The following is a 27,810-nucleotide window of genomic DNA, read 5'->3' as shown; positions in this document are numbered from 1 at the left end:
AAGGGGGCAGGCCACATGTGTAGGTCTCTGGGTATTCAAATCACACCAGGAGACCTCATCGTGCTCTCTCCTTCACACTCCTGGGATCACTGGACAGTGATCAGGAGCCGGAACCCTGGCTGATTTCCCCTCTCTCTCTAACCCAGGGATCACTGGACAGGAATCAGGAGCAGGAACCCTGGCTGATTTCCCTCTCTCTCTCTAACCCAGGGATCACTGGACAGTGATCAGGAGCAGGAACCCTGGCTGATTTCCCCCTCTCTCTAACACAGGGATCACTGGACAGTGATCAGGAGCAGGAACCCTGGCTGATTTCCCCCTCTCTCCCTAACCCAGGGGTCACTGGACAGTGATCAGGAGCAGGAACCCTGGCTGATTTCCCCCTCTCTCCCTAACCCAGGGATCACTGGGCAGTGATCAGGAGCCGGAACCCTGGCTGATTTCCCCTCTCTCTCTAACCCAGGGATCACTGGACAGGAATCAGGAGCAGGAACCCTGGCTGATTTCCCTCTCTCTCTCTAACCCAGGGATCACTGGACAGTGATCAGGAGCAGGAACCCTGGCTGATTTCCCCCTCTCTCCAACACAGGGATCACTGGACAGTGATCAGGAGCAGGAACCCTGGCTAATTTCCCCCTCTCTCCCTAACCCAGGGGTCACTGGACAGAGATCAGGAGCAGGAACCCTGGCTGATTTCCCCTCTCTCTCTAACCCAGGGATCACTGGACAGGAATCAGGAGCAGGAACCCTGGCTGATTTCCCTCTCTCTCTCTAACCCAGGGATCACTGGACAGTGATCAGGAGCAGGAACCCTGGCTGATTTCCCCCTCTCTCTAACACAGGGATCACTGGACAGTGATCAGGAGCAGGAACCCTGGCTGATTTCCCCCTCTCTCCCTAACCCAGGGGTCACTGGACAGTGATCAGGAGCAGGAACCCTGGCTGATTTCCCCCTCTCTCCCTAACCCAGGGATCACTGGGCAGTGATCAGGAGCAGGAACCCTGGCTGGTTTCCCCTCTCTCTCTAACCCAGGGATCACTGGACTGTGATCAGGAGCAGGAACCCTGGCTGATTTCCCCTCTCTCTCTAACCCAGGGATCACTGGACAGTGATCAGGAGCAGGAACCCTGGCTGATTTCCCCTCTCTCTCTCTAACCCAGGGATCACTGGACAGTGATCAGGAGCAGGAACCCTGGCTGATTTCCCCTCTCTATCTAACCCAGGGATCACTGGACAGTGATCAGGAGCAGGAACCCTGGCTGATTTCCCCTCTCTCTCTAACCCAGGGATCACTGGACAGTGATCAGGAGCAGGCACCCTGGCTGATTTCCCCTCTCTCTCTAACCCAGGGATCACTGGACAGTGATCAGGAGCAGGAACCCTGGCTGATTTCCCCTCTCTCTCTCTAGCCCAGGGATCACTGGACAGTGATCAGGAGCAGGAACCCTGGCTGATTTCCCCTCTCTATCTAACCCAGGGATCACTGGACAGTGATCAGGAGAAGGAACCCTGGCTGATTTTCCCTCTCTCTCTAACCCAGGGGTCACTGGACAGTGATCAGGAGCAGGAACTCTGGCTGATTTCCCCTCTCTATCTAACCCAGGGATCACTGGACAGTGATCAGGAGCAGGAACCCTGACTGATTTCCCTCTCTCTCTCTCTAACCCAGGGGTCACTGGACAGTTATCAGGAGCAGGAACCCTGGCTGATTTCCTCTCTCACTAACCCAGGGATCACTGGACAGAGACCAGGAGCAGGTACCCTGGCTGATTTCCCCTCTCTCTCTCTCTAACCCAGGGATCACTGGACAGCGATCAGGAGCAGGGACCCTGACTGATTTCCCTCTCTCTCTCTCTAACCCAGGGATCACTGGACAGCGATCAGGAGCAGGGACCCTGGCTGATTTGCCCTCTCTCTCTAACCCAGGCGTCACTGGACAGTGATCAGGAGCAGGAACCCTGGCTGATTTCTCTCTCACTAACCCAGGGATCACTGGACAGAGATCAGGAGCAGGAACCCTGGCTGATTTCCCCTCTCTCTCTCTCTAACCCAGGGATCACTGGACAGTGATCAGGAGCAGGGACCCTGGCTGATTTGCCCTCTCTCTCTAACACAGGCGTCACTCGATAGTGATCAGGAGCAGGAACCCTGCCTGATTTCCCCTCTCTAACCCAGGGATCACTGGACAGTGATCAAGAGCAGGAACCCTGGCTGATTTCCCCTCTCTCTCTCTCTCTCTCTAACCCAGGGATCACTGGACAGTGATCAGGAGCAGGAACCCTGGCTGATTTCCTCTCTCTCTCTAACACAGGGGTCACTGGACAGTGATCAGGAGCAGGAACCCTGGCTGATTTCACCCCTCTCTCTCTAACCCAGGGATCACTGGACAGTGATCAGGAACAGGAACCCTGGCAGATTTCCCCTCTCACTCTCTAACCCAGGGATCACTGGACAGTGATCAGGAGCAGGAACCCTGGCTGATTTCCTCTTTCACTAACCCAGGGATCACTGGACAGAGATCAGGAGCTGGAACCCTGGCTGATTTCCCCTCTCTCTCTAACCCAGGGATCACTGGAAATTGATCAGGAGCAGGAACCCTGGCTGATTTTCCCTCGCTCTCTAACCCAGGCGTCACTGGACAGTGATCAGGAGCTGGAACCCTGGCTGATTTCCCGTCTCTCTCTAACTCAGAGACCACTGGACAGTGATCAGGAACAGGATACCTGGCTGATTTCCGCTCTCTCTCTAACCCAGCAATCACTGGACAGAGATCAGGAGGAGGAACCCTGGCTGATTTCCCCTCTCTCTCTCGCTAGCCCAGCGATCACTGGACAGTGATCAGGAGCAGGGACCCTGGCTGATTTCCCCTCGCTCTCTCTCTAACCCAGAAATCACTGGACAGAGATCAGGAGGAGGAACCCTGCCTGATTTCCCCTCTCTCTCTCGCTAACCCAGCGGTCCCTGGACAGTGATCAGGAGCAGGGATCCTGGCTGATTTCCCCCCTCTCTCTCTAACCTAGGGATCACTGGACAGTGATCAGGAGCAGGAACCCTGGCTGATTTCCCCTCTCTCTCCAACCCAGGTATCACTGAACAGTGATCAGGAGCAGGAACACTGGCTGATTTCCTCTCTCTCTAACCCAGGGATAACTGGACAGTGATCAGGAGCCGGAACCCTGGCTGATTTCCTCTCTCTCTAACCCAGCGGTCCCTGGACAGTGATCAGGAGCAGGGACCCTGGCTGATTTCCTCTCTCTCTAACCCAGGGATCACTGGGCAGTGATCAGGAGCAGGAACCCTGGCTGATTTCCCCTCTCTCTCTCTCTAACCCAGGGATCACTGGACAGTGATCAGGAGCCGGAACCCTGGCTGATTTCCCCCCTCTCTCTCTAACCCAGGGATCACTGGACAGTGATCAGGAGCAGGGGCCCTGGCTGGTTTCCTCTCTCTCTCTAACTCAGGGATCACTGGACAGTAATCAGGAGCAGGAACCCTGGCTGATTTCGCCTCTTTCTCTAACCCAGGTATCACTGGACAGTGATCAGGAGCAGGAACCCTGGCTGATTTCCTCTCTCTCTCTAACCCAGGGATCACTGGAAAGTGATCAGGAGCCGGAACCCTGGCTGATTTCCCCTCTCTCTAACCCAGGGATCACTGGACAGTGATCAGGAGCAGGAACTCTGGCTGATTTCCCCTCTCTCTAAACCAGGGATCACTAGACAGTGATCAGGAGTAGGAACCCTGGCTGATTTCCCCTCTCTCTAACCCAGGAATCACTGGACAGTGATCAGGAGCAGAAAACCTGGCTGATTTCCCCTCTCTCTCTCTCTAACCCAGGGATCACTGGACTGTGATCAAGAGCAGGGACCCTGGCTGATTTCCCCTCTCTCTCTCAAACCCAGGGATCACTGGACAGTGATCAGGAGCAGGAACCCTGGCTGATTTCCCCTCTCTCTCTCTCACCCAGGGATCACAGGACAGTGATCAGGAGCAGGAACCCTGGCTGATTTCCCCTCTCTCTCTAACCCAGGGATCACTGGACAGTGACCAGGAGCAGGAACCCTGGCTGATTTCCCCCCTCTCTCTCTCTCTCTCTCTCTCTAACCCAGGGATCACAGGACAGTGATCAGGGGCAGGAACCCTGGCTGATTTCCCCTCTCTCGCTAACCCAGGGATCACTGGATAGTGATCAGGAGCAGGAACACTGGCTGATTTCCCCTCTCTCTCTCTAACGCAGAGATCACTGGACAGTGATCAGGAGCAGGAACGCTGCCTGATTTCCCCTCTCTCTCTCTAACCCAGTGGTCACTGGACAGTGATCAGGAGCAGGAATCCTGGCTGATTTCCCCTCTCTATCTAACCCAGCGATCATTGGACAGTGATCAGGAGCAGGAACCCTGGCTGATTTCCCCTATCTCTCTCTAACCCAGGGATCACTGGACAGTGATTAGGAGCAGGAACCTTGGCTGATTTCCCCTCTCTCTCTAACCCAGGGATCACTGGACAGTGATCAGGAGCAGGAACCCTGGCTGATTTCCCCTCTCTCTCTCTATCCCAGGGATCACTGGACAGTGATCAGGAGCAGGAACACTGGCTGATTTCCCCTCTCTCTCTAACCAGTGATCACTGGCCAGTGATCAGGAGCAGGAACCCTGCCTGATTTCCTCTCTCTCTCTCTAGCCCAGAGATCACTGGACAGTGATCAGGAGCAGGAACCCTGGCTTATTTCGCCTCTCTAACCCAGGGATCACTGGACAGCGATCAGGAGCAGGGACCCTGGCTGATTTGCCCTCTCTCTCTAGCCCAGGCGTCACTGGACAGTGATCAGGAGCTGGAACCCTGCCTGATTTGCCCTCTCTCTCTCAAACCCAGGGATCTCTGGACAGTGTTTAGGAGCAGGAACCTTGGCTGATTTCCCCTCTCTCTCTAACGCAGGGATCACTGGACAGTGATCAGGAGCAGGAACCCTGCCATATTTCCCCTCTCTCTCTAATGCAGGGATCACTGGACAGTGATCACGAGCAGGAACGCTGCCTGATTTCCCCTCTCTCTCTCTAACCCAGGGGTCACTGGACAGTGATCAGGAGCAGGAACCCTGGCTGATTTCCCCTCTCTCTCTCTGTCTCAAACCCAGGGATCACTGGACAGTGATCAGGAGCAGGAACCCTGGCTGATTTCCCCTCTCTCTCTAACCCAGGGATCACTGGACAGTGATCAGGAGCAGGGACCCTGGCTGATTTCCCCTCTCTCTCTAACCCAGGGATCACTGGACAGTGATCAGGAGCAGGAACCCTGGCTGATTTCCCCTCTCTCTCTAACCCAGGGATCACTGGACAGTGATCAAGAGCACGAACCCTGGCTGATTTCCCCTCTCTCTCTCTAACCCAGGGATACTGGACAGTGATCAGGAGCAGGGACCCTGGCTGATTTCCCCTCTCTCTCTCTAACCCAGGGATACTGGACAGTGATCAGGAGCAGGAACCCTGTCTGATTTCCCCTCTCTCTCTCTAACCCAGGGATCACTGGACAGTGATCAAGAGCACGAACCCTGGCTGATTTCCCCTCTCTCTCTAACGCAGGGATCACTGGACAGTGATCAGGAGCAGGAACCCTGCCATATTTCCCCTCTCTCTCTAATGCAGGGATCACTGGACAGTGATCACGAGCAGGAACGCTGCCTGATTTCCCCTCTCTCTCTCTAACCCAGGGGTCACTGGACAGTGATCAGGAGCAGGAACCCTGGCTGATTTCCCCTCTCTCTCTCTGTCTCAAACCCAGGGATCACTGGACAGTGATCAGGAGCAGGAACCCTGGCTGATTTCCCCTCTCTCTCTAACCCAGGGATCACTGGACAGTGATCAGGAGCAGGGACCCTGGCTGATTTCCCCTCTCTCTCTAACCCAGGGATCACTGGACAGTGATCAGGAGCAGGAACCCTGGCTGATTTCCCCTCTCTCTCTAACCCAGGGATCACTGGACAGTGATCAAGAGCACGAACCCTGGCTGATTTCCCCTCTCTCTCTCTAACCCAGGGATACTGGACAGTGATCAGGAGCAGGGACCCTGGCTGATTTCCCCTCTCTCTCTCTAACCCAGGGATACTGGACAGTGATCAGGAGCAGGAACCCTGTCTGATTTCCCCTCTCTCTCTCTAACCCAGGGATCACTGGACAGTGATCAAGAGCACGAACCCTGGCTGATTTCCCCTCTCTCTCTAACCCAGGGATCACTGGACAGTGATCAGGAGCAGGAACCTTGGCTGATTTCCCCTCTCTCTCTCTAACCCAGGGATCACTGGACAGTGATCAAGAGCACGAACCCTGGCTGATTTCCCCTCTCTTTCTCTAACCCAGGGGTCACTGGACAGAGATCAGGAGCAGGAACCCTGGCTGATTTCCCCCCTCTCTCTCTCTAACCCAGGGATCACTGGACAGTGATCAGGAGCAGGGACCCTGGCTGATTTCCCCTCTCTCTCTAACCCAGGGATCACTGGACAGTGATCAGGAGCAGGAACACTGGCTGATTTCCCCTCTCTCGCTAGCCCAGCGATCACTGGACAGTGATCAGGAGCAGGGACCCTGGCTGATTTCCCCTCGCTCTCTCTCTAACCCAGAAATCACTGGACAGAGATCAGGAGGAGGAACCCTGCCTGATTTCCCCTCTCTCTCTCGCTAACCCAGCGGTCCCTGGACAGTGATCAGGAGCAGGGATCCTGGCTGATTTCCCCCCTCTCTCTCTAACCTAGGGATCACTGGACAGTGATCAGGAGCAGGAACCCTGGCTGATTTCCCCTCTCTCTCCAACCCAGGTATCACTGAACAGTGATCAGGAGCAGGAACACTGGCTGATTTCCTCTCTCTCTAACCCAGGGATAACTGGACAGTGATCAGGAGCCGGAACCCTGGCTGATTTCCTCTCTCTCTAACCCAGCGGTCCCTGGACAGTGATCAGGAGCAGGGACCCTGGCTGATTTCCTCTCTCTCTAACCCAGGGATCACTGGGCAGTGATCAGGAGCAGGAACCCTGGCTGATTTCCCCTCTCTCTCTCTCTAACCCAGGGATCACTGGACAGTGATCAGGAGCCGGAACCCTGGCTGATTTCCCCCCTCTCTCTCTAACCCAGGGATCACTGGACAGTGATCAGGAGCAGGGGCCCTGGCTGGTTTCCTCTCTCTCTCTAACTCAGGGATCACTGGACAGTAATCAGGAGCAGGAACCCTGGCTGATTTCGCCTCTTTCTCTAACCCAGGTATCACTGGACAGTGATCAGGAGCAGGAACCCTGGCTGATTTCCTCTCTCTCTCTAACCCAGGGATCACTGGAAAGTGATCAGGAGCCGGAACCCTGGCTGATTTCCCCTCTCTCTAACCCAGGGATCACTGGACAGTGATCAGGAGCAGGAACTCTGGCTGATTTCCCCTCTCTCTAAACCAGGGATCACTAGACAGTGATCAGGAGTAGGAACCCTGGCTGATTTCCCCTCTCTCTAACCCAGGAATCACTGGACAGTGATCAGGAGCAGAAAACCTGGCTGATTTCCCCTCTCTCTCTCTCTAACCCAGGGATCACTGGACTGTGATCAAGAGCAGGGACCCTGGCTGATTTCCCCTCTCTCTCTCAAACCCAGGGATCACTGGACAGTGATCAGGAGCAGGAACCCTGGCTGATTTCCCCTCTCTCTCTCTCACCCAGGGATCACAGGACAGTGATCAGGAGCAGGAACCCTGGCTGATTTCCCCTCTCTCTCTAACCCAGGGATCACTGGACAGTGACCAGGAGCAGGAACCCTGGCTGATTTCCCCCCTCTCTCTCTCTCTCTCTCTCTCTAACCCAGGGATCACAGGACAGTGATCAGGGGCAGGAACCCTGGCTGATTTCCCCTCTCTCGCTAACCCAGGGATCACTGGATAGTGATCAGGAGCAGGAACACTGGCTGATTTCCCCTCTCTCTCTCTAACGCAGAGATCACTGGACAGTGATCAGGAGCAGGAACGCTGCCTGATTTCCCCTCTCTCTCTCTAACCCAGTGGTCACTGGACAGTGATCAGGAGCAGGAATCCTGGCTGATTTCCCCTCTCTATCTAACCCAGCGATCATTGGACAGTGATCAGGAGCAGGAACCCTGGCTGATTTCCCCTATCTCTCTCTAACCCAGGGATCACTGGACAGTGATTAGGAGCAGGAACCTTGGCTGATTTCCCCTCTCTCTCTAACCCAGGGATCACTGGACAGTGATCAGGAGCAGGAACCCTGGCTGATTTCCCCTCTCTCTCTCTATCCCAGGGATCACTGGACAGTGATCAGGAGCAGGAACACTGGCTGATTTCCCCTCTCTCTCTAACCAGTGATCACTGGCCAGTGATCAGGAGCAGGAACCCTGCCTGATTTCCTCTCTCTCTCTCTAGCCCAGAGATCACTGGACAGTGATCAGGAGCAGGAACCCTGGCTTATTTCCCCTCTCTAACCCAGGGATCACTGGACAGCGATCAGGAGCAGGGACCCTGGCTGATTTGCCCTCTCTCTCTAGCCCAGGCGTCACTGGACAGTGATCAGGAGCTGGAACCCTGCCTGATTTGCCCTCTCTCTCTCAAACCCAGGGATCTCTGGACAGTGTTTAGGAGCAGGAACCTTGGCTGATTTCCCCTCTCTCTCTAACGCAGGGATCACTGGACAGTGATCAGGAGCAGGAACCCTGCCATATTTCCCCTCTCTCTCTAATGCAGGGATCACTGGACAGTGATCACGAGCAGGAACGCTGCCTGATTTCCCCTCTCTCTCTCTAACCCAGGGGTCACTGGACAGTGATCAGGAGCAGGAACCCTGGCTGATTTCCCCTCTCTCTCTCTGTCTCAAACCCAGGGATCACTGGACAGTGATCAGGAGCAGGAACCCTGGCTGATTTCCCCTCTCTCTCTAACCCAGGGATCACTGGACAGTGATCAGGAGCAGGGACCCTGGCTGATTTCCCCTCTCTCTCTAACCCAGGGATCACTGGACAGTGATCAGGAGCAGGAACCCTGGCTGATTTCCCCTCTCTCTCTAACCCAGGGATCACTGGACAGTGATCAAGAGCACGAACCCTGGCTGATTTCCCCTCTCTCTCTCTAACCCAGGGATACTGGACAGTGATCAGGAGCAGGGACCCTGGCTGATTTCCCCTCTCTCTCTCTAACCCAGGGATACTGGACAGTGATCAGGAGCAGGAACCCTGTCTGATTTCCCCTCTCTCTCTCTAACCCAGGGATCACTGGACAGTGATCAAGAGCACGAACCCTGGCTGATTTCCCCTCTCTCTCTAACCCAGGGATCACTGGACAGTGATCAGGAGCAGGAACCTTGGCTGATTTCCCCTCTCTCTCTCTAACCCAGGGATCACTGGACAGTGATCAAGAGCACGAACCCTGGCTGATTTCCCCTCTCTTTCTCTAACCCAGGGGTCACTGGACAGAGATCAGGAGCAGGAACCCTGGCTGATTTCCCCTCTCTCTCTAACCCAGGGATCACTGGACAGTGATCAGGAGCAGGGACCCTGGCTGATTTCCCCTCTCTCTCTAACCCAGGGGTCACTGGACAGAGATCAGGAGCAGGAACCCTGGCTGATTTCCCCTCTCTCTCTAACCCAGGGATCACTGGACAGTGATCAGGAGCAGGAACCCTGGCTGATTTCCCCTCTCTCTCTAACTCAGGGATCACTGGACAGTGATCAGGAGCAGGAACCCTGGCTGATTTCCCCTCTCTCTCTAACTCAGGGATCACTGGACAGTGATCAGGAGCAGGAACCCTGGCTGATTTCCCCTCTCTCTCTCTCTAACCCAGGGATCACTGGACAGTGATCAGGAGCAGGAACCCTGGCTGATTTCCCCTCTCTCTCTCTCTAACCCAGGGATCACTGGACAGTGATCAGGAGCAGGAACCCTGGCTGATTTCCCCTCTCTCTCTAACCCAGGGATCACTGGACAGTGATCAGGAGCAGGAACCCTGGCTGATTTCCCCTCTCTCTCTCGAACACAGGGATCACTGGACAGTGATCAGGAGCAGGAACCCTGGCTGATTTCCCCTCTCTCTCTCTCTAACCCAGGGATCACTGGACAGTGATCAGGAGCAGGAACCCTGGCTGATTTCCCCCCTCTCTCTCTCTAACCCAGGGATCACTGGACAGTGATCAGGAGCAGGGACCCTGGCTGATTTCCCCTCTCTCTCTAACCCAGGGATCACTGGACAGTGATCAGGAGCAGGAACACTGGCTGATTTCCCCTCTCTCTCTAACCCAGGGATCACTGGCCAGTGATCAGGAGCAGGAACTCAGACCAAAAGTTGAAGAAGAACTAGAACGACTACTGCAAACAGGAGCCATTGAACCTATTGCTACAAGTAATTGGGTAACACCAGTTGTTCCTGTATTGAAACTTGATGGCTCAGTGAGAATTTGTGAAGATTTTAGAACACCAAAAAACCCAGTATTGTGCAAAGATCATTATCCACTGCCGCTGATTGAAGACTTACTTGTTGGAGGGCAGAAAATCTATGTAGGACAGAAATGAGGATGAATATGGCTGCCGAATCGCAGCCACTACTCACCATAATGATGCACAAATATCTGTTTCATTAAAGAAGACTTCCCTTATGAATAATATCTGTGCCTGCTCTTTTTCAAAGTACCACAATCAAATTCTATGTGCCTTGAGTGCAATGTGATGTTATTTAGATGGCAAATGCATCGCTAGTTTGAGTCAACAAGAACACTTGGAGAATTTGGAAGCTACCCTGAAACAGTTACAGAGCCACAGCCTGAGAATTAAGAAGGAAAATTGTGACTTTGTCAAGTCATCCATCAATTACCTCGGTCGGATCATCGACAAAGATGGCTTATATGAGGAAACAAAGAAAATGGTCAGCAATCTTAGAAACACACAGCCTCAAAATGTGACATGATTCAGGTCACTTTCGGGATTGAAGAATTATTATGGTAAATTCATGCCAAATTTAGCACCACGATTGAAGCCTTTAGAAGCTTTGCTGTGTGTCAAACTGAAGTCAGAGCTGTTGATACATTAGAATCCCAAGATGAAGTTGCAACTTGCTTGTGAAGCCTCACCCTCTGGCGTTGGTGCAATGGAGTAGCCAAGTTTAAGAATGCCAAATTCAACCCAAAAGGAATTGATGAACACCACAGAGACTGTCTTATTGAATTGTACATCATAGAATCCCTACAGTGCAGAAGGAGGCCATTCGGCCCATTGAGTCTGCACTGACCCTTTGAATGAGCACCCTACCCATGACTACCCCACCCAATCCCCATAAGCCAGTAACCGAACCTGCACATCTTTGGACTGTGGGAGGAAACCGGAGCACCCGGAGGAAACCCACGCACGCACGGGGAGGATGTCCACACAGACAGTAGTGTATGTGGGAGTATTTCCCTGCTGGTTCTGAGTTACGTGATGTGTAGTGATGTCAGTAGAGTATTTGCCCTTGCTTTGGACAGATCACCATCCTGATTGTACTGATAAAGATTATTATTATTGAAGTAGTTCAGCATCAATGAACATTTCGATCTTGACTTTATGATGTAGGAACCGTTGGTCAGGGGCACCTAACTAAGGAACTGAGAGGTTAGATAAACTCGGTCTGTTCTCACTGGAACGACGGAGGTTGAGAGGCGACCTGATAGAGGTCTACAATATTATGAGTGGCATGGACAGAGTGGATAGTCAGATGCTCTTTCCTAGGGTAGCAGAGCCACGTACTAGGGGACGTAGGTTTAAAGTGTGTGGGGAAAAGTTTAGAACTGATGTGCGAGGCACGTTCTTAACACAGAAGGTGCTAAATATATGGAACGCACTGCTTGGGGAGGTGGTGGGAGCAGGTACGATAGCGGCATTTAAGGGGCATCTAGACAAATATATGAATAGGGTGGGAATGGAAGGATACGGACTCCGAAGGGCAGACGGTTTTAGTTCAGGCAGGTTCCATGGTCGGCGCAGACCTGGAGGGCCGAAGGGCCTGTTCCTGTGCTGTATTGTTCTTTGTTCTTTGTATTGAGGAACCCCTCATTGGCTTATACAAAATCCAGACTGTGGGCACCTCCACACAGAATCAGAGACCAATCCTTTCACAGTGAATCTTTATTTGTGACCAGGTTGCTGCTGTGAGTTTAATATAAGAAAATGCAAACAAATAAAGAAAAAATCATCTTCTGTGATTTACAATTCTTCAGAAGGGCGTCTTGGAAGTCTCACAAATTTCTGAAAAAGAGGGAGAGAAATTTCAGCTGCAGTAAACGTTTAAATCCTGTCACTGCTCCTTTCCTTTTCTGGATCATCCCCTCTCGTTCCTGCCTCCCTCCTCGGTCTCCAAACACTTCCTTTCCCTCCCTCCCTCCCTTCCTCATTCTCTCTCTTTGCTGTCTCCTATTCTCTGCCACCCTCCTCCCCCCCCCGCCCCCACCAACTCTCCCCCTCTCCACTTTCCCCCCCACTCTCCACCCGGTCATGTTCTGTGGACGGGCCAATATGAATGATGCACTACAGAACACCTAATTTAAATAATTTATTATGAAACAGCTGCGTGGTAAAGATAACCAGAATGAACAAAATAACAAATTACTAACATTAAGTATTATAGAGCTACTGCAAAGTGAAAAAAAAAATGAAAATGAAATGAAAATCGCTTATTGTCACAAGTAGGCTTCAACGAAGTTACTGTAAAAAGCCCCTAGTCGCCACATTCCGCCGCCTGTTCGGGGAGGCTGGTACGGGAATTGAACCGTGCTGCTGGCCTGACTTGGTCTGCTTTCAAAGCCAAAATACATCTATCCACCAACACAACTTACTCCCAACTCCCCAGACACAGGGTCACACGATGGGTTTACACTGCCACCTGGTGGTCGGAGTCCAATATAATATTATGTACAGAATTGCTTTATGCATATCATCGCAAACCCACCCGCTCTCTTTCTTTCTGTCACAGCATTTGGGGGGCGGAGGGGGGGGTGTGGCGGGGTCATGGGAATGAATTGCAGAGCACAGGGGTCTGAGCGGCTGAAGGTGCAAACACCAATGGTGGGGCAGTTAGAATTGGGCTGTGCTGTGAGTTGGGAGTATCTGAGACTGGGAGACATCCAATACCCAGTGTTGGTGACATATTCGCCGATGTTTAACCGCGTGTCACTGTCACCCACCATGTCTTTCCCCTCTATGAAGTTATCGCAGAATTGCCGCAGCGACTCGATGCTGATGTCAGTGGCCTTCAGCACGTCCATAGTCTCCGTCACCACGTGGAAGGGGAGTTCCAGATTTACACTCCTCTTTCTGTGAACAAGCGTTTTCTGACTTCACCCTGAAGGGCCCGACTCATTGTAAGATTCTGACTCCCCTCAGCTCCTCTCTCTCTACCCCACTGAATCCCTTCATTGAAATCCCCGGGGAGGGAGCTCTAATCGGCGGCCACTATCATGTTCACTGGGAAAACTGCTCCCCATGTCCCAGCTAACCGGAATGTGGTTATCGGTGATGGGTTGAACGTATGGGAATGGGATTCTGGAGTGCGTGCTGGAGCTCGCAGCTTACCACAGCCTGTGTGAATGTGGTTACGATGCTCCACTCTATTCTTTATTTAACACACAAACTCTGTGATCTCAATCAATAAAATTAGAAATTGGAACTCTGTGTGAATCACTGCGCCAGCTTAGCCTGAAAGGAGAAATGAAATTGTTTTCCACAATTACATGGAAAGTCTGGCTGTTAATCTTCACACCCATTATGGGAACTGGGAATGCGAATAACTGGTGGCAGGTTTCAGGGAGCTGAGGGGAAACATGAGTATCTGACGGGGTTAATCCAGGCGACATTAACCCTTTCAAACCCCTCCTTCCCCGGGCAGGATTGTCATTTAAAATGTGAATGAATAACCCACGGGAAAGCTGATTGGTTGAACTTTAACTTTACACAACTTGACTACAGATTAGAAGATTCTTCAGAAACTCTCGCTGCGCAACCTAGTGGTTAATTTATGTTCCTACATCGTTACAGGCAAGTGTTTACATACAGTTCCCATTTCAAATGTTCAGAAAAGCAGGTTCAACGTTCGCTTAAGACTGAATGTTACAACTGAAAGTCGGACCGGAAATGTGAGCGTAAATGTAACATTTTCCCAATTAACCGAAACATGACTTTCTGCTTTCAATCCTCAAGTTGTTTCCCTTCCTGAAAGGGATTCTCTCTGGAGTACAATAGGCATCGCTCCATCCTCTCCCCACTCCCCCCTAACCCCCCACTCACTCCGGCATTGACTCTGGGATACAGCAAGCACACACCCCACCCTCCCCCCACTCACCCAACCAGGGAATCACAGCACTTATGGACTTGAGGTCAGATCATTCCTCGGTTTGAGGGATCCCTCGGAGTACTGAGAGTGTGAGTGAACTTTGTAAGATAGGGCTTTCTCTCTCAGCCCCACATCAGTGGCAGTGTAGGCGCCTGCACTGGGCTGGGACATCACTGCTGAATAAACATCATCAAACTGGCCAGGACCAGGCACAAACTGACCAAGTTCAGAGTGCCATGCTGGCTGGGAAGGGAATTGAAATAGGTTAGAGGGCGACATCAGAGATTCAGACAGTTTAAGGATAATGAGAATTTTACCCTGCAACTAAAACCAAATTGTTTGATGGGGACAGGGTAGAGGGAGCTTTACTCTGTATCTAACCCCGTGCTGTAACTGTCCTGGGAGTGTTTGATGGGGACAGTGTAGAGGGAGCTTTACTCTGTATCTAACCCCGTGCTGCACCTGCCCTGGGAGTGTTTGATGGGGACAGTGTAGAGGGAGCTTTACTCTGTATCTAACCCCGTGCTGTAACTGTCCTGGGAGTGTTTGATGGGGACAGTGTAGAGGGAGCTTTACACTGTATCTAACCCCGTGCTGCACCTGCCCTGGGAGTGTTTGATGGGGACAGTGTAGAGGGAGCTTTACTCTGTATCTAACCCCGTGCTGTACCTGTCCTGGGAGTGTTTGATGGGGACAGTGCAGAGGGAGCTTTACTCTGTATCTAACCCCGTGCTGTACCTGTCCTGGGAGTGTTTGATGGGGACAGTGCAGAGGGAGCTTTACTCTGTATCTAACCCCGTGCTGTACCTGTCCTGGGAGTGTTTGATGGGCACAGTGTAGAGGGAGCTTTACTCTGTATCTAACCCCGTGCTGTACCTGTCCTGGGAGTGTTTGATGGGGACAGTGTAGAGGGAGCTTTACTCTGTAACTAACCTGTCCTGGGAGCTTTTGATGATGGTACAAACAGTGGAAAATGTTCCTTCAGTTTAATGAGGTGGAAAGTTTGCTTCGTTGCCAAGTGGCAGCTGGTGGATTTGCTGCTGAATTGGTCGGTTTCACTCCCATTCTCATCTCTCTGGACCGAATCTCTGTAGCGTGGGACTGAGCAATGTGTGAGTGCCCTCTACTGGCCTCGGGAAAATCAGCAGCTCAGACTGCACACAGAACAGTCACCTTGATTCAGGGACACACACAGCAACACCATCCTAATCCACTAACAACCTGCATTCAGCTAGTGCCTTCTATGTCATTTTAACCACATTAAGTACAAGTCATTGTTCAGGTTACTGAGTAAAACCTCTCGGCATTGTAGCACAGTGGTTAGCACTGTGGCTTCACAGCGCCAGGGTCCCAGGTTTGATTCCCGGCTTGGGTCACTGTCTGCGGAGTCTGCACGTTCTCCCCGTGTCTGCGTGGGTTTCCTCCGGGTGCCCCGGTTTCCTCCCACAAGTCCCGAAAGACGTGCTGTTAGGTGGATTGGACATTCTGAATTCTCCCTCTGTGTACCCCAACAGGCGCCGGAATGTGGCGACGAGGGACTTTTCACAATAACTTTGTTGCAATGTTAAGTAAGCCTACTTGTGACAATAAAGATTATTATCATCAAAGTGCCTCACAGGAGAGTAAATCGAACAAAGTTCGACAGCGAGTCACATAGGATTCCTGAGGGATAGGTAAACAGGGGCAGGTTTGAAGGAGGATCTTTAAAAATGGAATGGAGGGGTTGGGGGCGGGGGGGGGGGGGGGGGCGGTGGAGGGGTCATGGGAATGAATTGCAGAGCACAGGGGTCTGAGCGGCTGAAGGTGCAAACACCAATGGTGGGGCAGTTAGAATTGGGCTGTGCTGTGAGTTGGGAGTATCTGAGACTGGGAGACATCCAATACCCAGTGTTGGTGACATATTCGCCGATGTTTAACCGCATGTCACTGTCACCCACCATGTCTTTCCCCTCTATGAAGTTATCGCAGAATTGCCGCAGCGACTCGATGCTGATGTCAGTGGCCTTCAGCACGTCCATAGTCTCCGTCACCACGTGGAAGAGGCAGGCGGCAGGGAGGTCAGCTTCCTTCACGTTGAAATACAAACTCACGCGACTATTTGCTTTCACATCTGTGTTAACCAGAATAAAAATCACCTGAGAGAGACAGGAGAGAGAGAAAGTCAACGGTTAAAATCCACGCCAGGTGCGTTTGGCAAGCACAAACTGGTATCTGTAATCAAACTAACTTCCATGGAAGCCTAACACTTGACATCATTCTTCTAACTGGTGAAAGTCCAAAATTCATTGGATTTCAAACCCTTCCCCATCCTCTCTCAGGAATTAGAAAAACAAGAGATTTTGTGTGTCTTTTCCTGAGCCCCCCAATGTGAGGAATATCAGGACCAGGAGGCTGGCGGTTAGTGCAGAGCTCTCGAACTGCCTCAACTAGTTTCAGCCCCGATTCTCTCTCACAACACTGACCTCACTCTCATCCTGGCTGACTTGTAATGGCAGGCTGGCAATATTAACCGATAGCTGCATTCGAAGCTGTGTCTCTGTCTGCTGTTTCAGGTCTCGTAAAAACGCAGTTTACAGCCAATTAAATATTTTACGAGTCACTCTCGTAATGTAGGAAATACAACAGCCATTGTTTACACAGCAAGATCCCACTCATAAGATTGAGATTTATCGTCACGTGTACCGAGGTACAGTGGAAAGTATTGTTCTGTGTACAGTCCAGGCAGATTGTTCCATGCATGAAAAATATAGGACATACGATAGACACACAATGTAAATACATAGATACAGGCATCGGATGAAGCATACAGGGTGTAGTGTTAATGAGGTCAGTCCATAAGAGGGTCATTTAGGAGTCTGGTGACAGTGGGGAAGAAGCTGTTTTTGAGTCTGTTCGTGCGTGTTCTCAAACTTCTGTATCTCCTGCCCGATGGAAGAAGTTGGAAGAGTGAGTAAGCCGGGTGGGAGGGATCATTGGTTATGCTGCCCGCTTTCCCCAGGCAGCGGGAGGTATAGATGGAGTCAATGGATGGGAGGCAGGTTCGTGTGATGGACTGGGCTGTGTTCACGACTCTCTGAAGTTTCTTACAGTCTTGGGCCGAGCAGTTGCCATACCAGGCTGCGATGCAGCCCGATAGGATGCTTTCTATGGTGCATCTGTAAAAGTTGGTAAGAGTCAATGTGGACATGTGGAATTTCCTTAGTTTCCTGAGGAAGTATAGGCGCTGTTGTGCTTTCTTGGCGGTAGTGTCGACGTGGGTGGACCAGGACAGATTTTTGGAGATGTGCACCCCTAGGAATTTGAAGCTGCTAACCATCTCCACCTCGGCCCCGTTGATCCTGACAGGGGTGTGTACAGTACTTTGCTACCTGATGTCAATGCTCTTTAGTTTTGCTGGCATTGAGGGAGAGATGATTGTCTTTACACCACTCCACTAGTTCTCTATCTCTCTCCTGTATTCTGACTCGTCGTTATTCGAGATCCAACCCATTACCGTCGTGTCATCAGCAAACTTGTAGATGGAGTTGGAGCCACATTTTGCCACACAGTCCTGTGTGTGTAGGGGATATAGTAGGGGGCCAAGTTTGCAGCCTTGCGCGGGCCCGGTATTGAGGACTATCATGGAGGAGGTGCTGTTGTACATCCTTACTGATTGTGGTCCATGGGTCAAGAAGTCGAGGATCGAGTTGCAGAGGGAGGAGCCAAGTCCTATGTTTTGGCGCTTTGATGTGAGTTTGGCTGGGATTATGGTGTTGAAGGCGGAGCTGTAGTCCAGTAATAGGAGTCTGACGTAGGAGTCAGGATGCTCCAGGTATGAGTGTAGGGCCAGGGGATGTCATCCGCTGTGGACCGGTTATGGCGGTGTGCGAATTGCAGTGGACACGGCATTCTGGGAGTATGGAGTTGATGTGTCTCATTACCAACCTCTCGAAGCACTTCATAATGACCGATGTGAAGCCACCGGACGGTAGCCATTGAGGCACGTTGCCTGGTTCTTCTTTGGCATCGGTATGATGGTGGTCTTCTTGAAGCAGGTGGGGACCTCAGAACGGAGTAGGGACAGGTTGAAGATGTCCGCGAATACATCTCCCAGCTGGTCCGCGCAGGCTCTGAGTACATGACCAGGGACCCGCCCGGACCCGTCACTTTCCGAGGGTTCACTTTCAAGAAGGCCGGCCTGACTTCGGAATCTGTGACATTAGGTTTTGTGAGTCCGAGGCTGCTGGGGCAGTTGACATCGGTTTGATGGTTTCCTGCTCGAACTGAGCATAGAATGCATTGAGTTCATCGGGGTTGGGCCCGCTGCTGCCGGAGATTCTACTCAGCTTCGCCTTGTAGCCCATTATGTTGTTTAAGCCTTGCCACATCCGACGAGAGTCCATGTCGTTAGTCTGACTCTAGCTTAGCCTGATATTATCTCTTGGCATCCCTGATGACATTGCGGAGGTTGTACCTGGGTTTCTTATATAGGTCAAGGTCGCCTGACTTGAACGTCTCAGACCTTCAGTAGGGAGTCAATCTCGCGATTCAGCCATGGTTTCCGGTTGGGGAACGTACGTACTGCTTTCTTTGGCACGCAGTCATCCACACATTTGCTGATGAAGTCTGTGACGGTGGTGGCATACTCATTTAGGTTGGTCGCTGAGTTCTCAAATATGGACTCCATGCAGTCACGTAGGAGCTCTCCTGTTGCCTCGGACCAGCACTGCACGACCTTCTTAACCGGATTCTCCCGCTTAAGTTTCTGCTTGCATGCCGCGAGAAGGCGCACAGTCTTATGGTCTGAATTTATGAAGTACGATAGGGGAAAGGATCGGGAGGCGCCCTTGATTTTTGTGCAGCAGTGGTCGAGAGTGTTGCCGCCCTGGTGGGACAGGAGATGTGTTGGTGGAATTTTGGCAGTACGCTCTTGAGGTTGGCCTTGTTGAAGTCCCTGGCCACGATAAATAAGGCCTCCGGGTGTTCTGTTTCATTGTTAGTTATAGCGGTGTACAATTCGTCAATCACCTTCTTCACTTCCGCCTGGGGTGGGATGTAGACCGCTGTGATAATGGCCGAAGTGAACTGACCCTCTGACAGTGCTGCACTCCCTCAGTACTGACCATCTGACAGTGCGGCACTCCCTCAGTACTGACCCCCTGACAGTGCAGCACTCCCTCAGTACTGACCCTCTGACAGTGCGGCACTCCCTCAGTACTGACCCCCTGACAGTGCAGCACTCCCTCAGTACTGACCCTCTGACAGTGCGGCACTCCCTCAGTACTGACTCTCTGACAGTGCGGCACTCCGTCAGTACTGACCCTCTGACAGTGCGGCACTCCCTCAGTACTGACCCTCTGACAGTGCGGCACTCCCTCAGTACTGACCCTCTGACAGTGTCGCACTCCCTCAGTACTGACCACCTGACAGTGCAGCACTCGCTCAGTACTCACCCTCTGACAGTGCAGCACTCCCTCAGTACTGACCCCCTGACAATGCAGCACTCCCTCAGTACTGACTCTCTGACAGTGTGGCACTTCCTCAGTACTGACCACCTGACAGTGCCGCACTCCCTCAGTACTGACCCTCTGACAGTGCAGCACTCCCTCAGTACTGACCCTCTGACAGTGCAGCACTCCCTCAGTACTGACCCCCTGACAGTGCAGTACTCCCTCAGTACTGACCCCCTGACAGTGCGGCACTCCCTCAGTACTGACCCTCTGACAGTGCGGCACTCCCTCGGTACTGACCCTCTGACAGTGCAGCACTCCCTCAGTACTGACCCTCTGACAGTGTGGCACTCCCTCAGTACTGACCCTCTGACAGTGCAGCACTCCCTCAGTACTGACCCTCAGACAGTGCAGCACTCCCTCAGTACTGACCCACTGACAGTGCAGCACTCCCTCAGTACTGACGCTCTGACAGTGCAGCACTCCCTCAGTACTGACCCTCTGACAGTGCGGCACTCCCGCAGTACTGACCCTCTGACAGTGCCGCACTCCCTCAGTACTGACCCTCTGACAGTGCCGCACTCCCTCAGTACTGACCCTCTGACAGTGCCGCACTCCCTCAGTACTGACCCTCTGACAGTGCGGCACTCCCTCAGTACTGATCCCCTGACAGTGCGGCACTCCCTCAGTCCTGACCCTCTGACAGTGCAGCACCCCCTCAGTACTGACCCTCTGACAGTGCAGCACTCCCTCAGTACTGACCCTCTGCCAGTGCAGCACCCCCTCAGTACTGACCCTCTGACAGTGCGGCACTCCCTCTGTACTGACCCCCTGACAGTGCAGTACTCCCTCAGTACTGACCCCCTGACAGTGCGGCACTCCCTCAGTACTGACCCTCTGACAGTGCAGCATTCCCTCAGTGCTGACCCCCTGACAATGCAGCACTCCCTCAGTACTGACTCTCTGACAGTGTGGCACTCCCTCAGTACTGACCACCTGACAGTGCCGCACTCCCTCAGTACTGACCCTCTGACAGTGCAGCACTCCCTCAGTACTGACCCACTGACAGTGCAGCACTCCCTCAGTACTGACCCTCTGACAGTGCAGCACTCCCTCTGTACTGACCCTCTGACAGTGCAGTACTCCCTCAGTACTGACCCCCTGACAGTGCGGCACTCCCTCAGTACTGACCCTCTGACAGTGCAGCATTCCCTCGGTACTGACCCTCTGACAGTGCAGCACTCCCTCAGTACTGACCCTCTGACAGTGCCGCACTCCCTCAGTACTGAACCTCTGACAGTGCAGCACCCCCTCAGTACTGACCCTCTGACAGTGCGGCACTCCCTCTGTACTGACCCCCTGACAGTGCAGTACTCCCTCAGTACTGACCCCCTGACAGTGCGGCACTCCCTCAGTACTGACCCTCTGACAGTGCAGCATTCCCTCAGTACTGACCCCCTGACAATGCAGCACTCCCTCAGTACTGACTCTCTGACAGTGTGGCACTCCCTCAGTACTGACCACCTGACAGTGCCGCACTCCCTCAGTACTGACCCTCTGACAGTGCAGCACTCCCTCAGTACTGACCCTCTGACAGTGCAGCACTCCCTCAGTACTGACCCTCTGACAGTGCGGCACTCCCTCAGTACTGACCCTCTGATAGTGCGGCACTCCCTCAGTACTGACCCTCTGACAGTGCGGCACTCCCTCAGTACTGACCACCTGACAGTGCCGCACTCCCTCAGTACTGACCCTCTGACAGTGCGGCACTCCCTCAGTACTGACCCTCTGACAGTGCGGCACTCCCTCAGTACTGACCCTCTGACAGTGCGGCGCTCCCTCAGTACTGACCCTCTGACAGTGCGGCACTCCCTCAGTACTGACCCTCTGACAGTGCAGCGCTCCCTCACTACTGACCCTCTGACAGTGCAGTTTATAACAAAACAAAGTGTCAAACAGACTGAGGTTTAACCTATCAAACTGGCACACAAAGCCCGTTTCAAATTGTCTGCTGCATGTTTTTCAAAACTCACCTTCCCCCGATAATCTGGAGCAACAGCCTTCAGCTGCTTGCTGAGTGTTTCATATCCTGATGATTTCTTGCTCACTAGGAGCAGGAGGTGAATGGGAATTCCGGAGCCAAAGATCTGACTTGCATCCTCGGGAAGAAAGGAGGTAAACGATGTAAGTTGCATTTTGAGAATTCTTTGAACAACAACATTTTTCCCAGAATCTTTGTAAACTTTGAGGGGACCTGGTGCATGTGGATTGATTCCCTGGCCAGAATTTTGAGGACAATGAGTTGGGTCAGTCTGGATTGGTGTGTGTTGAGATTGGGATTGGGTGGGTTGAGTTGGGCTGGGTTGAGTTGGGTTGTGTTGAGTTGGATTGGGTTGAGTTGGGTTGGGTTGAGTTGGATTGGGTTGAGTTGGGTTGGGTTCGGTTGGGTTGAGTTGAGTCGGGTTGAGTTGGGTTGAGTTGAGTTGGGTTGGGTTGAGTTGGGTTGAGTTGAGTCGGGTTGGGTTGAGTTGGGTTGAGTTTGGTTGGGTTGGGTTGAGTTGGGTTGGGTTGAGTTGAGTCGGGTTGGGTTGAGTTGGGTTGGGTTGAGTTGGGTTGAGTTGAGTCGGGTTGAGGGGTTGAGTTGGGTTGGGTTGAGTTGAGTTTGGTTGAGTTGGGTTGGGTTGGGTTGGGTTGAGTTGAGTTGGGTTGGGTTGGGTTGTGTTGTGTTGAGTCGGGTTGAGTTGGGTTGAGTTGGGTTGGGTTGGGTTGAGTTAAGTTGGGTTGGGTTGAGTTAAGTTGGGTTGGGTTGGGTTGAGTTGGGTTGGGTTGAGTTGGGTTGGGTTGAGTTGAGTTGAGTCGGGTTGAGGGGTTGAGTTGGGTTGGGTTGAGTTGAGTTGGGTTGAGTTGGGTTGGGTTGGGTTGGGTTGAGTTGAGTTGGGTTGGGTTGGGTTGTGTTGTGTTGAGTCGGGTTGAGTTGTGTTGAGTTGGGTTGGGTTGAGTTAAGTTGGGTTGGGTTAAGTTGGGTTGGGTTGAGTTGGGTTGGGTTGAGTTGGGTTGTGTTGAGTTGGATTGGGTTGAGTTGGGTTGGGTTGAGTTGGATTGTGTTGAGTTGGGTTGGGTTGGGTTGAGTTGGGTTGGGTTCGGTTGGGTTGAGTTGAGTCGGGTTGAGTTGGGTTGAGTTGAGTTGGGTTGGGTTGAGTTGGGTTGAGTTGAGTCGGGTTGCGTTGAGTTGGGTTGAGTTTGGTTGGGTTGGGTTGAGTTGGGTTGGGTTGAGTTGGGTTGAGTTGGGTTGGGTTGAGTTGGGTTGGGTTGAGTTGGGTTGTGTTGAGTTGGGTTGAGTTGAGTTGGGTTGGGTTGGGTTGAGTTGGGTTGGGTTGGGTTGGGTTGAGTTGAGTCGGGTTGAGTTGGGTTGAGTTGAGTTGGGTTGGGTTGAGTTGGGTTGAGTTGAGTCGGGCTGCGTTGAGTTGGGTTGAGTTTGGTTGGGTTGGGTTGGGTTGAGTTGGGTTGGGTTGAGTTGGGTTGGGTTGAGTTGGGTTGAGTTGAGTCGGGTTGTGTTGTGTTGAGTCGGGTTGAGTTGGGTTGAGTTGGGTTGGGTTGAGTTAAGTTGGGTTGGGTTGGGTTGAGTTGGGTTGGGTTGAGTTGGGTTGGGTTGAGTTGGATTGTGTTGAGTTGGGTTGGGTTGGGTTGGGTTGGGTTGAGTTGAGTCGGGTTGAGTTGGGTTGAGTTGAGTTGGGTTGGGTTGAGTTGGGTTGAGTTGAGTCGGGTTGCGTTGAGTTGGGTTGAGTTTGGTTGGGTTGGGTTGGGTTGAGTTGGGTTGGGTTGGGTTGGGTTGGGTTGAGTTGAGTCGGGTTGAGTTGGGTTGAGTTGGGTTGGGTTGAGTTGAGTTGGGTTGGGTTGTGTTGTGTTGAGTCGGGTTGAGTTGGGTTGAGTTGGGTTGGGTTGAGTTAAGTTGGGTTGGGTTGGGTTGAGTTGGGTTGGGTTGAGTTGGGTTGGGTTGAGTTGGGTTGAGTTGAGTCAGGTTGAGGGGTTGAGTTGGGTTGGGTTGAGTTGGGTTGTGTTGTGTTGAGTCGGGTTGAGTTGGGTTGAGTTGGGTTGGGTTGAGTTAAGTTGGGTTGGGTTGAGTTAAGTTGGGTTGGGTTGAGTTAAGTTGGGTTGGGTTGAGTTGGGTTGGGTTGAGTTGAGTTGGGTTGAGTTGGGTTGGGTTGGGTTGGGTTGAGTTGAGTTGGGTTGGGTTGGGTTGTGTTGTGTTGAGTCGGGTTGAGTTGGGTTGAGTTGGGTTGGGTTGAGTTAAGTTGGGTTGGGTTGAGTTAAGTTGGGTTGGGTTGAGTTGGGTTGGGTTGTGTTGTGTTGGGTTGAGTTTGGTTGCGTAAGACTGTGTCAGGTTGGACTAGGCTGGGTTGGGTTGGGTCAGACTGGGTCAGGTTGGGCCAGGCTGGGTTGGAGGGATCTCAGGCGTCTGACCAGTGGTGCATTACTGTTGTCCTCAGCATTCCCAGCTCTGGTTGAATCCTTCTGGGAGGGTTTCATCACATGACCACCCACCTCCTACTTCCCACCTCCTCACTTCTGACATTGGGTGCTTGACACACCCATTGTCATTGGGTCCATCCTTCACATAGCCAATCAGAAAAGGAATCATCCCACCATTACCTGATTGGAGGATTTTTGACTTTTCATCTCCAATTATCCTATAACTAAACAATCAATAGGGATCAAAGAAAATGAAATAATACAGAGTTGTATTAAACAGTTTTGATAATTCTCCTTGGATTGGTGGTGGAACTTAATCTTCAATTCCTCGAGAAATTCCAGGGTGGTCCAATTGGACATCTGTCCCTGTGTGACATCAGGTGACCATCTCTTCATAACATTGATATGAACGAGGAAGGTCATTGGCCCATTGAACCCATCCAATGAAGATACTTCCCCTCCACTCACAGCCGCAAACTCTTACCCGCGTAATCCTGGAGAATTTCCTGGGTTCAGTCTTCATGTGAAAAACCTGCTCGTATCAGTCCTAAATTCATCAGTTATTGACTCCCCCACCATTTTGTATAAACCAATTAAACTAAAGCAAATGAACCGAGGAACAGATAAAAGGGCGGTCGTTTAAAGGGAAACTGCCTTAAACAAAATAAATCACAAACGAAACTTAAAACATCAAACTAAAATTTGATTGAGGGGGTTAACAAGGCACCTCCTGGCACGGAAGGGAAAGTCTCGAGGGTGCCTGCAGACACTTCACGCTCCTTCTCCAGAGACACCTGGCCATTAATGTAGCCGCTCACTGCTTGGACCTGTAGATGGCAGGTCTGGTCATGCCCAGAGCAGGTTCATGAGAAGGTCCCTCCTCCCTCCAGCCCCGCACCGGAGTTATTGGTTTACCCGTCTGCTCGACACCTTACAGTCTAAATTGGGCTCTTTTATTGCCTTGAGTCAGTTTCACATTCCAACAAGAAGCAGAGCCAGAGGCTTCAGTGGACACTAAAGCTTTAAGGATTGAATATTGATGTGTTGGGTGTTCTGGATCACAAACAGGTCACCAACACTGGAAGTGGTGCAACTCTATTTTATTACAAGGTTAACTATATTAACATACTTGAACTGTGGGTAAATACGATACCAGCTTTAACTATAGACCTTCGCCTAGTCCTAACCAGGTGATGCACTCAGCACATGGTGAATGTCTGTGTTGCAGGCTGCGAGCTCTGTGCTCCAAGCTGGCTGCTACTCGAATGAGCGGGAACTCTGATGCCCCCTGTCTTTATAGTGCGTGTGCTCTCACTGGTGATTGGCTGCGGTGTTGTGTATGTTGATTGGTCCCACTGTGTGTCCATCAGTGTGTGTGTCTGCACCATGATATACTGGTGTATATTATGACATCCCCTTTTATATAAAAAAATGTGCCTGCGTGACAATAAATAGTGTGTGGTGAATGTTCCTGACTATATGTGTGCAAAATATTTACAGGACTATGTACATAAAACTAAGCTATTTACATGGGAAGGTGCCTGGTGCAGAAAAAACAGTGTGTCACAAGAATAACGAGATGAACATTATGTACAAACCACTTGAACGATTAAACGGAAGAACAGAACAGACCAGAGAGTCCATTAGTGCAAAGTTCACAAATTAAGTCTCTGAGGTGGGCGATGAATTCTGGTTGACCGCCTCAAGGGTGGGTCAGGAGCCGCCGGCTGAGGAGCGGGCTGGACTGCGTCAGAGTGAGGAGGATGCAGAGTGACCGGGAGCTCTGCATAGTCCAGGTCAGGGTCAACAGGAGGGCTTGGCACTGGCGGAGGATCATGTAGCGAGCGCGGAACGAGACGAAGGGCATGCTGATTGCGTCAAACCATCCGGTAGACGAACGAGCGGGGAGCCAACTGCCAAAGAACCACAGCGGTTGCAGACCAGCCACCATCCGGAAGATGGATGCGGACGTTGTCATCTGGAGCCAGAGCAGGGAGATCAGCTGCCCGAACGTCATGAGCCGTCTTGTGTTGTGCACGAGACTGTTGCATTCGTTGAAGGACCGGAACGTGGTCGACGTCTGGGACGTGAATGGACAGCACCGTCATCCTCAGGGTGCGACCCATGACCAGCTGGGCTGGCGACAGGCCAGTGGACAGTGGGGCTGAGCGATAGGCCAGCAGGGCGAGGTAGAAATCGGACCCAGTATCGGCAGCCTTGCAGAGGAGCCGTTTGACTATGTGGACGCCCTTCTCCGCTTTGCCGTTGGATTGGGGGTACAGGGGACTGGATGTCACATGCACAAAGTTGTACCTCCTGGCAAAGTTGGACCATTCCTGGCTTGCGAAGCAGGGGCCATTGTCCGACATCACCGTGAGTGGGATGCCGTGTCGAGCAAAGGTGTCGTTACAGGCTCGTATGACTGCAGACGATGTGATGTCGTGTAAACGTACCACCTCCGGGTAGTTTGAAAAATAGTCTAAAATCAGGACATAGTCCCTGCCCAGCGCGTGGAACAGGTCAATGCCGACCTTGGACCAAGGGGACGTGACCAACTCATGGGGCTGTAGGGTCTCACGTGGTTGGGCCGGCTGGAAGCGCTGACAAGTGGGGCAGTTGAGCACGGTGTTGGCGATGTCGTCATTGATGCCGGGCCAGTACACTGCCTCTCGGGCCCGTCGGCGGCACTTCTCCACGCCAAGATAGCCCTCGTGTAGCTGTTCCAAGACGAGCTGGTGCATGCTGTGCGGGATGACAATGCGGTCCAGCTTCAGGAGGACACCATCGACTACCGCCAGATCGTCTCTGATGTTGTAGAACTGAGGGCATTGGCCCTTGAGCCACCCGTCCGTTAGGTGGCGCATGACAGGCTGTAGCAGGGGGTCAGCCGCAGTCTCGCGGCGAATTTGGACGAGTCGTTCATCCGTGGCCGGCAGATTGGAGGCCACGAAGGCCACATGGGCGTCAACCTGGCAGACGAATCCCGCTGGGTCACACGGGGTGTTGACTGCCCTGGACAGAGCGTCGGCTATGATCGGGGATGACATTCTCCGACCCCCCGCCGGGTCGGAGAATCGCCGGGGGCTGGCGTGAATCCCGCCCCCGCTGGTTGCCGAAGTCCCCGGCACCGGAGATTCAGCGGGGGCGGGAATCGCGCCGCGCCGGTTGGCGGGCCCCCCGCTCGATTCTCCGGCCCGGATGGGCCGAAGTCCCGCCGATAAATTGCCTGTCCCGCCGGCGTAAATTGAACCACCTAACTTACCGGCGGGACAAGGCAGCGTGGGCGGGCTCCGGGGACCTGTGGGGGGCGCGGGGCGATCTGGCCCCGGGGGGTGCCCCCACGGTGGCCTGGCCCGCGATCAGGGCCCACCGATCCGCGGGCGGGCCTGTGCCGTGGGGGCACTCTTTCCCTTCTGCCTCCGCCACGGTCTCCACCATGGCGGAGGCAGAAGAGACTCCCTCCACTGCGCATGCGCGGGAAACTGTCAGCGGCCGCTGACGCTCCCGCGCATGCGCCGCCCTGAGATGTCATTTCCGCGCCAGCTGGCGGGGCAACAAAGGCCTTTTACGCCAGCTGGCGGGGCG

At 52.6% G+C, this 27,810-nt stretch overlaps 1 protein-coding gene and 1 long non-coding RNA gene across 2 annotated transcripts in view; both read right to left on the bottom strand.

Annotated features, from left to right (window-relative positions):
* Window positions 1-12,108: 12,108 nt before the first annotated feature.
* Window positions 12,109-13,287, bottom strand: LOC140403793 (uncharacterized). The gene is made up of 2 exons (XR_011938416.1): window positions 13,182-13,287; window positions 12,109-12,246 (listed from the first exon to the last, which is right to left on the bottom strand). It is a non-coding gene; the product is annotated as an uncharacterized lncRNA (long non-coding RNA).
* Window positions 13,288-13,637: 350 nt separating this feature from the next.
* LOC140404152 (endoplasmic reticulum resident protein 27) overlaps window positions 13,638-27,810 on the bottom strand; it is a 32,240-nt gene continuing 18,067 nt past the window's right edge. The window contains exons 5-7 of the mRNA XM_072492569.1: window positions 21,789-21,914; window positions 16,211-16,461; window positions 13,638-13,692 (exon numbers count right to left, since the gene is read on the bottom strand). Of these exons, the coding sequence (XP_072348670.1) occupies window positions 13,638-13,692; window positions 16,211-16,461; window positions 21,789-21,914 (432 nt within the window). The remainder of the gene's footprint in view (window positions 13,693-16,210; window positions 16,462-21,788; window positions 21,915-27,810) is intronic.

Source organism: Scyliorhinus torazame, chromosome 29, assembly GCF_047496885.1.
Source record: "Scyliorhinus torazame isolate Kashiwa2021f chromosome 29, sScyTor2.1, whole genome shotgun sequence".
In the NCBI taxonomy this organism is placed as follows: domain Eukaryota; kingdom Metazoa; phylum Chordata; class Chondrichthyes; order Carcharhiniformes; family Scyliorhinidae; genus Scyliorhinus; species Scyliorhinus torazame.
This window is presented reverse-complemented; position numbering and strand designations above follow the sequence as displayed.